This window comes from Anarrhichthys ocellatus, unplaced genomic scaffold, assembly GCF_004355925.1.
Source record: "Anarrhichthys ocellatus isolate YVR2014 unplaced genomic scaffold, GSC_Weel_1.0 scaffold923, whole genome shotgun sequence".
NCBI lineage: Eukaryota > Metazoa > Chordata > Actinopteri > Perciformes > Anarhichadidae > Anarrhichthys > Anarrhichthys ocellatus.
In genome coordinates, this window is record NW_022280897.1 from 1 (window position 1) to 16012 (window position 16012).

The 16012-nt window shown below is 42.1% G+C and overlaps 1 protein-coding gene across 1 annotated transcript; it reads right to left on the reverse strand.

The window, feature by feature from the left end:
• Nucleotides 1–6793: 6793 nt before the first annotated feature.
• LOC116377125 (phospholipid phosphatase-related protein type 4-like) lies at nucleotides 6794–16003 on the reverse strand. The gene is made up of 3 exons (XM_031838686.1): nucleotides 14904–16003; nucleotides 13821–13994; nucleotides 6794–12912 (listed from the first exon to the last, which is right to left on the reverse strand). The coding sequence occupies exons 2-3, from the start codon at nucleotides 13992–13994 to the stop codon at nucleotides 11221–11223; spliced, it is 1866 nt and encodes a 621-aa protein (XP_031694546.1). The 5' UTR covers nucleotides 14904–16003; the 3' UTR covers nucleotides 6794–11220.
• Between the last annotated feature and the right edge of the window lie 9 nt (nucleotides 16004–16012).

Here is a 16012-nt window from a genome sequence, read left to right on the forward strand (position 1 = left end):
ACAGGCAGACAGACAGTTAGATGGACTGAGTGAGTGGGAGAGTGAGACAGGCAGACAGACAGTTAGATGGACTGAGTGAGGGGGAGAGAGAGACAGACAGACAGTTAGATGGACTGAGTGAGGGGTAGAGTGAGACAGGCAGACAGACAGTTAGATGGACTGAGTGAGTGGGATTAAACTCACCAGCCTTTTGTTGCTGACTTGGAATCATTCTGCCTGCGGTTTCTGCTGCTCTGCCAGAGACTTCGCTGCAACACTCTGTACCTGTTGAGTTTACATTAAAAGCCAATGGTTCCTCTAATCCTGTGTGCCGCAATTGGGTCCATAGTATGGACCCAATTGCCTACCTGACACACACATAAGACTATAATGTGTGTCAGGTAGGCAAATCGTCTAATGTTTAACATCATGATGCTGTTTAAGTCTGTGAATCCGATTTTTAAGTGTCTGCCTCTGAGGCAGATTTACTTTAGCATTCAATGTAGGGTGATCTCATCAGGCTTAGCACAAGTATAACTTTGTGTAAATCTGGGACACATAAAGCTGATCTGAATTCTGCTTTGGTAGGTGTGAAATATATGCAAGACATTTGATTGTGTTGTATATGTTGACCTATATTATATATGAGCCTATTTTCAGTTGTTTATGCCAGTGTGCCAAGAAGCCTTAATGCCAGTCCACTGACAGAAGCGGTAGACTGTCATATAAAGGGGTTTATGTTTTTTATTTAATTTCCATTTATTCTGAAATGTCTACAAAATATCACAGTTGTGAAAATGTCCAAGGTAAACCCTTTAAGTCCCTGTTTTTGTCAGAAGGATCAGCACCTTGGACAGCTCGACAGGACTATGTCCCATTGTAATAATAAAGGAAAAATAAACACTAACAAACCCGCAAAAAAAAGCAATATCATAATTTACTTGTGTTTCCCACAGTGCACTTCAGCAAAGCCCGGATTGTGGGTAAGCTTGCTGCATTCGTCCGTGGGAGTTGCATGTAATTGAGTTGCTTTTCTGGTTGCGACATGGTGAAGAACATCCAAAACAATGCTGGTTCTTTTAAAGGTGCAGTGTGTAGGATTTGGCGTCATCTAGCGGTGAGGTAGCAGATTGCAACCAACTGAAACTTCTCACATGTGCCAAGTGTGTGAGAGTGCTAGGACGGCTGGCTCTGGTTGTATAGAAGTCTATGAGAAAATGACTACTTCTCTCTTGATTTATTACCTCAGTAAACATGAGTTTATGGTCTCAATCTCTAGTTTCAAGTCTTCTTCAATACAGCATGATGTTCATTTCGTACATTATGGTCCATTTAGAGTCAAACAGACCATAAAGCAGGGTATGCTTGTGATTGACAAACAGACTACCAGAGCAATAAACAAGAGTCTGGAGCAGCGGCTCTCCGAAGTTATGCACAAGTGTGCCTGCACCGTACAGAGGGAGGAATTTGGGATTCACTCCATCGTCGGTAGCTTAAATGCCGACATAGCTTTCACTGACAGACACAGTAAAGCTATATTCCATTGCAGTTTGCGAGTGACCACCTTTGACTGAGTTCATTAAGCACACATCGGAGAGAACAAATTGAGGCGTAACCTTTTAGCTGCTGACGGCTGGGAGCGGAGCTCCTCTGAAGAATGCTGCCTATTATCACATGTATCCTATTGCAGCAGGTCATCCCGAGTCAATGGCTCAGTGACTCATCACTGAGATGGCCAATCAGTGTAAGTCATGGTGTCTGGTCCGGCAATTTAATACGACTAGAAGGTCATTGAACAAGCCCCTGTGACAAATGTGAGGCATTGGTTTTAATACTTAAATGTGGTACTTTATACATAGAGTTTTAACATAGATACTTACAACTCAATTCAGTCTGAGAGGTGGTTACCATACTGTAAATAAATGAAGTTAAAACTGTCATCCACTGCCTTTCATAATGTGTTTTTGGATCTGCTATATCCCACCTTTCTGAGCACAACGTTTTGGAGGTTCCAGCTTCATTGTGTGGCCTGCAATGTAACAACACAGATGCAGGTAGGTCTGACTTCAGGGCCAGCGAGGCCAACACATCAAACAAAGCAAATTACAGCAACTTAACCTTTGTGACAAAAATATACAGCAGAAAACAAGATTTAGAAAACCCAGTCATCATTCTCTGTGCTTTCCCTATGTCTTTCCTTCTCTCTGTCTCTGCATATTTTGTGTGTCTCCCCGTGTGCCCCCTCTCCCTCCTGCCTCTGGTTGCTGGCTGATTGAGCTGACTCATCAGGATCTGTATATCGACCCTGGTTCTCCAGTCATTTATCACCGGGTCGTGCAGTGTGCTACAGCAATAGTATGCGCTCTTGGCCAAACTCTGAGTCAGTCAGTGGAGTTCCTGCAGTGTTGTTTCCTCGTGTTGAGGAGTAATTGTGTTTCCCAGTGCTCCAGAAACCGGTTCTCAGCCTGCCACGCCATCTCCCCTAGCCGTTCTGACAGCCAAGCCGTCCACCACTCTCCGCCATCTTCCCTTAACTTTCGCTCTCCGCCAGTCCCCAAACCCAACCTCATTCCCCCTTCTTCCCCTTCTTGCAACACATTTCCTCAATCCTTTTACTGTGCATCTGCTTTTGGGTCCAACCAACCCTGCTGAAAGTCACAGCGGGAACAGTTGCAAGTGTGGCTTTTTGGAAGAAGTGACATGAACCCATTGTATGACCCCAGAGATAACCCTGAATCTTCTCAGCACCCCAACACCACCCCAATGCATCACACTCACTAAGCTGTCATTCTTTTGCAGCCAACTTCTATTATGTTGATCTGAGCACAACATCACATCAGCAACATAGCCGGGGCTTGGTCAGTCAATAGTGGAGCTACTACCTCGCCTTCACTTATTACTCTGCACTTACAACAATGAGCTTTACAATGAGTTCCTTATAGACTACATCTGATTGTTGAAGCTTGTTTGGCATTTAACAAACATGAGAGAAAGATCTGCAGCCACCACTCAGGGCTGAAAATATGGAAGTACCCTCATCTGAAAAAAATCAGTCATGAAACTTCACAGGTGTGTATTTGAGATCAACATAAAGGCCAATGTGGCCATTGCCCATTTAGTGCTCCTGGTGCAATTTGGCATTGCTTCTTGGGTCCATTGAAAGTCTATACTTTTCTTTTTTATTAATTTTCTTGAATTATGATTATTTATTTTGCCATTTTGCATTCATGTGATAGTGACCGTAGAGATACAGACAGGAGACATGGGCAGAAAGAGGGGTATGAAGTGCCACAAAGGTCCTCGGCTGGAACACTACAGCTACACGGTATGAGCCTCAGCCACCAGGTCATCAGCATAACGCAAGCAAGAAAAATGACTGCCTATGAATTATTTCCTGCTAGATAAGAGTGGTAATGCTGCAGGTTACAGTCTCTGCAGCTGTCGGACCAAAATAATTAGCTAAAAAGAGTCTAGAAGCCAGGTGCTCCGTTAGCCGATACTGTCATTCTCACCTCCTCCCTCACTTCTACCATCACTTTCTCGTCACATGTAGTCCTTTGATTCAATGTAAATGTGAAACATAATATGCAATACCAATTTGATTAACAGTTTTGAGTGTGAACAGCTGACCTCATGCCATACAAACCCTGTAACAGGGAGCTGTTCAGTGCATCTGTACTCTTCTCCCCAATCACAGCAGGATTAAATCTCCACAGACCCAATGTAGGACACAGCGCAATGCACCTTTAAATAATTTGTCGAGCTCTTCATCCTTCTGAATGAGACAACTTTAGCAATTCCAGTGTGTATTTTTGAATTATTGATTACAGAGGTTTGAATTATTTACTGTTAACTTGACATGACTTCATGGTTTGAGAGCAGTCTGTTAAGCCTCACAGAATGGTACGTTTTTAGTGTATTTTTTAGATGTATGTTACTCAACGAAAACCCCAAACCTTTGTGTGATCTGTCCACAGTAAGGCAAATATGTAATTTCTGTATTAATTGCAATGCATTCGGAATGCTATTGAAGCTTTGAACATGTAAACCTTCTCTTTAAATGAGACCGTTAGTTCTTTACCTTTGGCAGGGAGTATTCAATTCAATTCAATTTATTTTGTACAGCCCAAAAACACAAATTTGCCTCAGAGGGCTTTACAATCTGTACACATGCCACATCCTCTGTCCCAGGACCCTCACATCGGAACAGGAAACAAGTATGCACTGTGGTTTTAACGTGGGATTCTACAGTACAGCTCACATTAAGAGAAATGAACTATTCTTCCTAAAGATGGATGGTGGTAGAGACCAGTAAACATTGAGGACATACAAACACAAAGTCCACAGCTCTGACATGAGCTCTGGTGGTATCATGTGAACACCACATATCAGGACTGAATACATCAGGAAGGGGACATAGTCATATTTTCTTCATTCACTACTTCAAGATCTCAAGATCTGGAGGGATTAAACTAATTTAGAGCAAATGAAAAGCTGCAGGGTGTACTGTATTGCACATAATGGAAGCAGACATGAACTCTACTGTTTGTAGCATGTACTTCTATAACCTATTTTGGATGATTATTTTGAAAAGACACTATACATGTAATGAACGGAAACTGACACACCGTCTCTGTCACATCCAAAACCTAGGTTACCTAGAGACTGTCATGGTTTGAAGCTGAGGAGCACTGATCAAGCGTCGGTATTTGACAAGTTGGGAGTGAGACATGTTGTATTTAGCAGCTAAAGAGATTACTGCCTTCTTCTTGGGGTCCACACCAAACAGCAATACATGTTTAGAATGACACAGTATGAGTGGAGCAGTAAAGGGCATCACGACCCAAACATTTACAACAGAAAACACTGTAAAGGATTTTGCATATTCTGAGTTGATTCAACTAATTCATAATGTACCACGGCTGTGTATGGCAAATTGGGTATGGTGAAGGTGAACTTTGAATGTAGGTATTTACTAGCCAGACATGCCACGGTGTCTAGAGCTTTACCCTTAAAACCAGCATGATGCTCCACTTTCCACGTTTCTCATTGTGCTTCTTACTTGACCCGTTGATGCAGCAGGTGACCCCATCTGTTTCACAGGAACCAACGGAGAGTCAACCGTAACAAGACCTGCAGCGCAGTTCCAAGCTCAACCTTCCAAACTGAGAGGAAAAAGGTAAAAGGGTCAAGAGTACTTCAGTATAAATAAATCATTATTATTATAAACATGCAGGAAAAGAACATTATTCATTTCATTCATATTTAATAAATAAGATTCTCTAGAAATAGTCTCAGTTCATATTTATGAACAGCACCAAATATCCTGCTGGTCCCTGTACAGCGAGGGTCTGATCTGGTTTTTCTAAAAATAGAAGCGCACAGCCTCCTCAGTCAGCTTTGTTCCATCACACTTAGCTCATTGCAGAGACTGGAAAAGGAGACTGGGGTGTCAGATTGTGGCAAAATATTAGCTGTGAAAGGCCATTGACCCGCAGGGCACTGACAAAGAAGGACTTGGCTTGTCCCGATACAACAATAATTTATATGGCGTCATCACGGCTCGATTGGTTCATAACAGTGTGATTAGATATCTAAAAAATAGCACGACACAACTTCAGTGCTTCACACAGGATCATCCACTAGACATGACACTTAGGGGATTAGCATTTCATACCAATTCAACTTCATAATATTTTATCATAGTAGTAGTAGCAGTATTTTTATTCAGTTTTATTCAATATGTATATATCATATTTGCCCCACACACAAGACAACAAGTATTAACAGTCGTCGTTATTAACGCCCATGGCGGTAGGCCGTGCCCCTCTACTCTGCACCTCTGACCTGACAGGACTCACAGGACAGCCAACAGTTGCCACAGCCCAGCACCCTCCTCCACACCGACGTCTCTCGACTTCAGCCGGTTAAGGAGAGTTTGAGTGCCTGATTCCCTGGACCGTGCTGGTTAAGTGTCTTTTTATCAGAGTAAGCCTTTAAGCACTTTGATATTTGACCTGACTGTGAACGAGCCGTGATGGGTTCTTGCGTGTTCTGTGTCAGTGAGCGTTACATAGACATCGTTTAAACATGTGTGTATTTAATTACTCATTTTTCATTGTGGCAATACTTTTCCATGTCATTTAAAAAAATCAGCTTCAAATCATCTGGTCTGTGACAATAACCAATGTTCATGATACTACTTAGCATAACTTGGTAGTATATATATATAACACTGTATATATCACATATCACAACCCGCTCTATTTAGCTGCGTGATGAGATTATGTTGAACAGCAGAAACTTCTAGTGTACAAGCTGGAAGGATCAGAGGTGGACATGTGCCCTGCTTCCACCAACTCAGAATACACAACATCGATGTTAACACAGTGGAGAAAATACATAACACTGTTTATTGTATTTCACTTTATTTCTTTGCTTGATTTAAATCAAATCATATGTAACTTTATAATTTTAAACAGGAAATGAATTCGGTCAGAAGTGCATACAGGGGTGAAAACAGCACAAAAAACAATATAGATCATTTAAAAGTTTGGCAGTTTAAATGTTCCATACTCAGCCTGTACAGGATATTCTTGATGATAATTGATGTTATGTAATTTAAACGAGTCAATTGTAAACCTATTCACATTTCACTCTCTTTTCTTCAGTTATAAGTGTAGTGTTTGTAATGGACTTGAGGTTTGGTGACTCAGTTATATGTCCAAATACTTCAGTAAATTGCTGTTTTTTTAAGTCAGAGAAAAACAAACAGAATCTGAGTTGACCACATGGATGAGAGGACATACATTGATTAGTTTCAATAGCAAATATTTATTCAAATCATTTGGACAATGCACAATTGTTCGTCTACCCTGATCAACGTGCTCTGAATAATCAGTGTGATTGCTCGTCTATAAGCAATCCATAATATTTTGACTGTTACACAAAAACGTAACTAATGAGCCTTTCTTTCCTTTTTGGACTCAAGTGATGGTAAATCTGTTTTTTACATTTTGTTTCTTCTTTTTGCTGCATAGAATTCACACAGCTGATCACAGTATCAGAACACATGAATCAACACAAGAGGCTACACATGCAGAGAGCATCCGTTCACAGTTCTACTTATGGAATCTACATTTCTACCCACGTGTCACATCACACCTTTGATTTCACAGGCCTTTGGGAAAGGCTCTAAATCAGACACATCGTTTCAAAACAATGCCATAGAATTATCAAAGTTATATCTCTTTTCTCTTTATCCAATCTATATATTAGATATGTTACTCTGGAGGAATCTCTGTTACATCTATGTGTCCTGAAGGGAGTACGGACAACGTTAAGGCTTCGAACTAAAATGTAAGGAGTTTCTGTCTCGATGTCTTTCCTCCAATTCTCTCGACAACAGTTCATAGGACCAGAGGAAGAGCAGTGTCGAGTGTGAGCCTTTGAGAGCTACGGGACACATTTACTAGCAGAGCGTGTGTAGTGTATTTAGAGGGAAGCCCTATTTACACACCAGAATGGCATGATAGGTACAGCTTGCTCTCAACTTTGTAAAGGTGGCCATGATGTCATGATGACATACAGGTTGGTTTCACAAGTACTCTTAGTAGAGAGTAAAAATGGCAAAGTCTTTTTTGATATGTTTGATGTAAAGATGAAATGTTATCCTTGAATAAATGGGTGTAGTAATATCTCAGTGGGTAGCTGTACAGTACTGCACATTGGAAGTACTCTTAGTTACTTACTCTCGTAGTCTGAAGTACTTTAGTCCGATATCAGACCTTGTAATGAGCTCATATCCTTCTGTATGTTTTCTGTCATTTTTAAGGCAGTCCTATTTCACCTGTATGTCGGTTTGTAGATTTTGTTAACATGAACCAAAAAGCTATCACTATAGTCGGCCCGTTGTTGATTTGTGTTAGTATGAGTTGCAGAGTAAAGGCCAATTCATACTCTGCACATGTCCACTTTGGTCTGCACGACGTAAATGTTGTGCTACGTGTGCAGTCCAAAACTTGCGCCGACAGTACTACGCATAGCAATCGCGCCGACTGCACGTGCTTCAGTTCCGTTCCCTCCTCCAGTTCAGCTGCTGGCGTGTGCACCTTTAGCTGGTTTGCCAAGAAGAAGATCACAAGGTGGATGTTTGTTTAGAAGAGAGGTTGTGCGAGGAGGCCAATTTGTCTTTACAGGATTACAAAGACAGCCAAATGGCCATGAACTCCTGGCAAACAGCGTTAAGCCGCCTTACCCCACCAACTGAAATGGACTGTGGATGGGGAAATGTGCATTTAGTGTATGGTAGCCACTCAAAGTGTGTGTTTATTGATAGGAAAGACATCTCTGTGGACTGCACCAAAGTAGGACAGTGAGGAGCAGAACTATTGGCCAAGCGGACGAGCCTGTCTGACTACAAATCACACAATCCTGATACACATCATGCTAAAAGTAAACCGGCATTGGATTGTGTTCAACAAATTCTAGCAACATTTTGAGGGAAGTCCAAACTACAGGACATAGGTACAGGATTGAGTGAGTGGCAGCTTCATCTTAGTACAACCAGACTGTAGTAACGACCTGTACCTATGTACAGCAGGGTTAGACCTATTGTTGTGATGACAGTGCAACTTTAATGCACTCAAAGATTTGACAGTTTGAATCAGACAAAAGAATGTATTTAAAATATTCAATCCACCTGGATTACTTGGAAAATAAGTGTTTTCTTTTTGAGGATTTGCTTGAATCAAAACCTATTTCACACATTTGTTAAATTATGTACACATTCAAATTAAAATGTTCAAGAATGAACTTCATTAAAGCAACAGAAAAAAAGAACACAAGTGTCAGGTGTTGACCTGAAGGGGCAACAGTACTTAGATAAAAAAGATTGTCATATAACTTTCACTATGAAACACAGGAATAAAGAACAAACTGTTTAACACATTGGTAAATTCAATTTTTTTTTTGCACATTTATGATAAAAATATTGTGATATGCACTATAGAAAAGTGACCATGCAAATGTTACTGGGCTATAGAATAAATCATATACAATATAATGCAGGATTGCTATACAAATACGGAAAACTACATCTGATTTATATTTCTTTTCAATGAAAAATTCTAGCTTTGGCAAATTTTCTCATATAGACTCTGACTAAACATTTTCAGGGCACAACTGGTGCCAATGCTGCGTTTGTATCAAATTGAATTTGCATCCAGTGGGTGCTTATTTAACCACTGAGATACTATTTATTTGATATGCACTATAATGTAAACAACAGCCACTATCCTGTTCCTACTTTTATTAATGTTAAAGAAAGAAAAGAAAAACATATTTATTTGATACAACTACTGTCAGCGCAGAGGAACCAAACGGTTTCCCAGAGGCCGTCTATATTTGCCTCGACGTAGAATTTGAATCACTAGGTTGGATTTGGTAGAAAATCTGCTGGTTGCTTTATGGCACAAAAGGAAATGACTTCATAGCACAGAAACTGGAAGAAGTGCTGTTCTTCCAGTGCATACGGCAGAAGGTGAAGGGAGCGCTGAACCCAGCTAAACCCACCCGTTACATGCTGATCCCGTTCAGTAAAGCCAAAGATCCCAAAAGGGTTTCATTTGATGGTGAGAATTATACTGAGGTATTACAATTCAACAGCAATATTGTATATTCTTGTCAAAAAAATGCTACATGTAGTACCTGCACAACAAATCAAGTTTGTTTTTTTGACTAGGCGAGCACAGTGCTTCTGCTCATAAAGAACAAAGATTTAAAGTGATTTCACATTTTTCTAAGAAAAAGATGATTTTATAGACACTTCAAAAATTTGGGAAATATGTTTGTTTGCTGTCTGGATCAGTCTCACCTCTGTGCATCCAGTACAGAAGTAGGTCCCTGATATGTTGAGCTAAGCAGAAAGGCTGGTGGCCTTTATCTGAAATAATAGAAAGGCCTTCCAACAACAAAGCAACATGAGTAGACTCAGAAGATGAGATAAGGTGGTACTTCTGTTTTGCAACAACTCCTTGGCACAAAGACTGCAGGCAGCTAGAACTTTGTGCTAAACACATTCCCGACCAACCCTGTTGCATCACTTTGATTTATTTCTGCTTTGCTTCTGTGAAATCTATTTTTCTCCTTTTGGTTGGGTCTGGCTGTTCTAACTGGGAGAGTTCTAGGCCCACACAACCCTTGGAAGTGCTCAAACGTATCTCAAAACCCAAAATAACCACTCTGTGACTTAATGTTAGCATTTGGTCGGGGGATTTACAGCAGCAAGTATATTTCTCAAAATGTTTATTTGAAAGCTACAAATATCGCTTTTAAGCAGACTGAAACCCACCAATTTCAGTTGGGTGGCTTGAGGTGAAGTATTGCATTGAGTTTTGGAAATACACTATTTATCTTATGGTCTAAATAAGCAAACAATCCAACTGTGTTGCTGCCTGTTTTGTGCTATAGATGTGGGATTGGCACGGACATCCAAATGTTAGTACAGGATATAAAGATAAGGTCAGGGTTTACGATATACAAAGTACAGTAAACGCATATTTCAGTGCAAGTCACAGCATAATTGACTTCATAGCTACAGAAGGAATGCTAAGCACACTTATGGTTCAAACAGTATTCTGTTGAGTATGTGGTATCTGTACAGAAAAGAGACGGAATACAAAACATATCTCTGTCACGTATTAATGTCGTTGTTGCTCACTCTAAAATAATTCATTCTTTATCTATTCAAATGATACAGTATGTCGTATAGTAAATAGTATATTCTGGTGTAGCACCCTTTTCAAACATACAAATTATGTACAGTGCAGGGAAGTAAATACTGGTTCTACAGCTATGATACAATTATTTTGCTGTAGTTTGCTACAGTTTGAACGTCACTGTGCTACTTTCTTTTTTTCTCTGATGATTCATATCCAAAACATATGGAACCGTTTTACAAAAGGCTCTCCTGTCCCCAAAGCACTGGCACAGCATCGACAAAACAATAGGTTTCCTTAGGAGTGACCACAAAAGTACACAGTGATTATTTCTACAACACTTAAAAAGGTTGTGACTTAGTGTAAACACGTACAAAAATCTCATGCGGAATAAAACCTTTTCTCTTTTGAAGTTAGCATGATATACACAATGGCAGGTAACACTGACTTGTCACAGATATGGGGTTCAGCTGTCTTGCATTATTAGCTCCGTCTTCTCAGAAGTCTCCGGGCACTCCTCACGTTAGTCCTTGAAAACGGGAGTTATCGACGTTCCCTTGTAGAAAATGTTCCGTGCATTATCGGGGCTGTTGGCTCTCTCTGGAATCAGGATGACATTATTGCCTTTTCTCCGCAGAGTGGACTCCCGACTGGACGGGACAGAGGGGGTTTCCAAAGCGCTCTCCCCGCTTCCTCCTCTACCGCCGCCTCCTCCAGATCCACAACCGCTACCATCCCCCGGAGTGACCCTTATGGTAGAAAGGCCCTGGGGCTGGAGCCTGTGCTCTGACTGGCCGGCGTTCTGGGTGTGAACAGTAACTATGGGTGGGGTGCTAATGGTGGCGGTGGTGGTGGTGACGATGTGATTGCCGCGTTTCCTGTCAATGGACCCATCACGAATGGAGTCTGAGCTTTCCGAGTTAAGATCGTTGAGGTCAAAGGACTGCCTCAAACTCCCACCTCCTCCTCCTGATCCCCCTCCTGCTCCACTAGGCCCTGTGAATACGACAGCTCCGTTGCCGTGATCCAGCGACCGCCACCTCCATGATCCGCTTCCATCTGTGGACGGAGCTTGGATCACCGGCCTGTATTCAGGGTGGGCCTCTACTCTGACGATTGCTCCGGTACTCTCTGAAATGCTGGTGGTGCTACCCAGTGAGCTGGGCCCCGTGATGCTGGTGGGATCTTGATCAGACAGAGCCCTGTAGCGTGCAGAGCCCTGGCAACTCCCGGTGGTGCCGATGCCGCTCTCATCTAAGCTCTTAGAATGGGTCTGTAGTAGACCCTGCTGCTTGGACATTGCAATCACTTGCATGATTCGTGGCTGGGTGTTGTGCCCGTTTTCGTTAGTCCTGCAGGCTGCGGTCATCTCCGCTGCCCTTTGCCAGTTTGCCTGAACTGTGGTATTTATCATCGACATCTCATCACTTCCTCCCCCTCCCCCCGTCCTAGGGGAGGAGGTGTTGTAATTCTCATGAGCCTCCTCTGGTATGTGGACGAGCTGTGAAGACCCAGGTCTAGATTGCATGGATATCCTGGCCCCTCCGGTGATGCCGCTACAGTTACTGGGCAGGGTGGTGCTAGCTCCCGTGGCCAGTTTGGACATGTATGCATGAGCATCAAAGCCTCCATTCAGGCCCATAGCAGATGGGTCGGAGCTGGATCGGAGCTCCATACTGCCGTGGTGGTGCGGATGCTGGGAGGACTGGCCGGATGAGGAATCTACGGAAGTGGAGAAGGAGTCTGGGACCTGCAGGGAGCATTTGTGGTTGTTGTTCTTACTTTTCCATTGAGACAGAAGCTGCTTTGAGCGGCTGGAGTCCATGGAGGCATGGTGGAGGGTGGCGGCGTGACGCCGAGCTGCTTCCTCATACGCTGCCATGGCCTGGGGGGTGTGGACCCGAGGAAGGGTGTGGCTAAAGGTCACATAGGCTTCTTTGCTCTGGGGGCTGCGGGGGGAGATCACTTCCACATCAGCACTGGAACGCTTCAGACTGTCATCAGACCTTGGCTGCTGAAGGCCTCGGTGGAGGAGGCCCTCAGAGTGGGAGATGTGTATGCCGGGCTCACCGGCCATGCTGGCTTTCATCTGCAGGTGGTGGAGTACAGCCTCCTGGCTTATGTGGGGCAAGGAGCAGGGGGGGCGGTGTATTATTGGAGGGGGACTGACACTGGCCTCCTCACTAGGCTGAAAATTTCCCACTGCATGCAATCCCTGGCAACAGAGCAGACAGAGAAACATTTTACTTGATGCATACTTTGCCTGACACCTTGTTGAGTTTTTTGTTGAACAATTTCAAACCATTCTTTCAATAAAATGATTAATCGAATGACGATTTTGCAGATTATTCTAAAATTCTTTTGTTGTTTCATTGATATTTCAATGTTTTATTCAATAACTTTCTCTTAAAAACAATTTTTTTTGAATGCTTAAATTCTGAAGGATTACTGTGACACGTGATTCATTTCATGACTGTGTCATGGCAACCCTTTCTCTCTGTAATAACAGACTGTAACAACTGATTGTAACGTTAGTGAAAGCCCCTTTTCTCACTCATACATGGCCGTTAATGTAACATCACCTCACCAACAGCGGTGCAGAAATGACTTTTAACATCTATTTTAAGTGACTACTAACAGAAACATGTTCCGCGTGCTGATAATGCTAACATTTCATGCTGTGGTGCTTTGTTAAAGCGCTTCTGGAAGCTTTTACTTTTGGACGTGTTCCTTCGACAGTTGTTCTGCTGTGATAAGCCATTTTAAATATACAGTTTACAGAGTACCACATTGTTAAGTCTCTGTCTAAAATACTTAGACAGAGACTTAGACAGGCGAGCTGTTTTAGCTGCAGCTTGTTCTCAGGGGAATGCATGCCTCAACCGGGCGCAGCCAGTCTTGCGACACGCAGACACACATATCGTATTTTTTTTAATCAAATTAATTTCTGTTGGTCAGTCTTCTACTTTAGTCCAGACTAAAATAGCTCAGCAATGTTTTTATGAATTGATTTGAAATTAGGAGTCCAAAGATTCTGGAGGACTGCTGCTCTTGAACTCAGAGAAACAATCTCCAAACAGGGAAACCAGTGGACAGGAAGCTGTTGATGGGACTGGCCCCTACCAGATAGACAGCGATAGATCCTCCGAGCAGGAAGCCCAGGTAGACGTCGATGGCGTGGTTCTTGTACTGAATAATCCGGGTCAGACCACAAATGATGGCACAGATAATGAAGGAGAAGACCAGCAGGGGCTTGAGCAGCTTGGATGAGTCGGTCAAAGTGCTGTTGAAGTACATCTGTGGACACATGACACATTTTCAGATTTTTATTTTCATGATGTCATGATGCTGCTTTGTGTTATAGTAGTGCACTATTCCATAACCCCTCACAGGCAGCATTATTTGGCATTTAGGTTGATACAAAGCACACGAGTTATCAGTATCCATATATCGTCTGATTGTTGCTGATGTTCCACAGTGTGAGTCACTACCTCACACCACAGATTCATATGCCGCATTAATCCTCTTGTATCTTCTTCTTCTACGTAGTTTTGACCAATAAGTCTCTAAAAGATATTTTTAAAGATAATTACAAGATTTAAGTTTTGCACAATTTTAGTATTTCAGTCGCAATGTCAGTATATCACTTCCAAACACTGTTAGATCATATAACCATGTATACAAGTACGAGGATGTGTGACTGGATTGTTAAATCTATTGTTAATATTTTAGTTTTTTTAATTGTATATTTAATCATTATTATTAATATTCTATTACTAATGAAAAGGGAGGAAAAGACTTAGGATACAATAACATAAGTGTGGAGGTCTGGTGTACATCACAATGTGAACCTGCTAGGACTGTAAACAGTGTCTTATTAGCAGTGGTGCCATTCAGCATCTTATCTCATCAAAGTTGACATTTGCAGTTGAGCTTTCAATCTTTGGTTCATTGTGCCACAGCTGACAGACTAATTAATTAGCTGTACTGCAAACTGGTGTCACCACCCAGTCTTTATTCATCTCCGAGATGAGTGGATTTTACACAGCGAAGCAAAAGTAGTGTAGAAGAGAGAGCCATGCGGAATAGTTGATCTGGGCTAATCCCACCATCCGCCACTCAGTGTTCCGCCCTCTACTGTATCATTTGGCGCCTCACGGACGGATGAGCAGTTAAGTGTTTGCGTGGGCTCAAACTGTTACTCACCGAAACATAGACAGCGGCGAATGATGCGAGGGTAGCGTGCTGCGACGGGAAGGATTTTCTGCAAGAGTTGAAGGAACAGAAATAGACTCAGCTGACGTTCTCACATCGGCATGGGTGAGTCAACAGGAGGCGTCAACAAAACACGAGCATAATGAGCTATCTCACATACCAGCCGGCACACACACTTGGATGCTATGGGTTGAAAGAGTGAACCAAATTAGACACATCTTTTCATGTTTTCTTCGCGTTAGAGCCCACGAAAAATAATTGAACAAAGGCAGTCAGAGAGCAGTGCAGGGATATGACTATCTGATGCCACTGAATGAATATGCTGCAGCGGAGCCGCAGCAGCTCGACGACATAATATAAGTGAACCTGTGGCCCAGTTTCTCCAGCTCCAACCCAATGACCTACTTCTGACAACTCCACCAACCAGCCCTCATCTTTACTCCTGACTCTGCATCTGTGCAAATATGTGTCTTTAGGTGCATTCATGCAGTTGTGTGCATATTTGTGTGTGTGTGTGTGTGTGAGAGTTTTGTGTGCTCTCCTCCTTAAACCCACATTTACAACATCTGTGGAATCATAAAAATTTCATTCGCACATGAAAACTGATCGCACTGCTTCTGAATGTGACCCACTTATAGTGCTGAAATAACCAACACAAATGTGGACTTTCATTTCTATTATGCACATACTATTAGAAATATATTGTTATAAATGCTATAGTTATGGTTTCTTAAAACCAAGAAATGAAAACATAATAAATATAAAGAAATATATAATATAAATGTATCAAATTGAAAGGATAGCTTGAGCATATCAAGTCTTTATTTAAGGCCCCACACATTTTGTGAGGTCATAGTGACCTATGACCACCAAATTCTAATCAGTTCATCTTTGAGTCCAAGTGCACTTTTGTGCCAAATTTGAAGAAATTATGTCTCCGGCGCAGAGCCATAAACAGTGGGTAATGCTCCCGAGTTCAAAAGGTTTCTGGAAAAGCTCCTTCTGTGGAAATGCACTATTTTGTCTCGCTAAAGCTGGTGCTTAACTACGGCGTTTTTTTTTTTTAGTCAGTTGGTCTTTCTGCCTCTGCTGTTAAAAAT

What these genes read in the sequence shown, in the direction of transcription:
- LOC116377125 (XM_031838686.1), bottom strand. Translation starts at nt 13,994, where the DNA reads ATGTACTTCAACAGCACTTTGACCGACTCATCCAAGCTGCTCAAGCCC. An exon ending in GATCTATCGCTGTCTATCTG is followed by an intron (nt 12,913 to 13,820) that starts GTAGGGGCCAGT and finishes CTCTGTTGCCAG; the next exon opens with GGATTGCATGCAGTGGGAAA.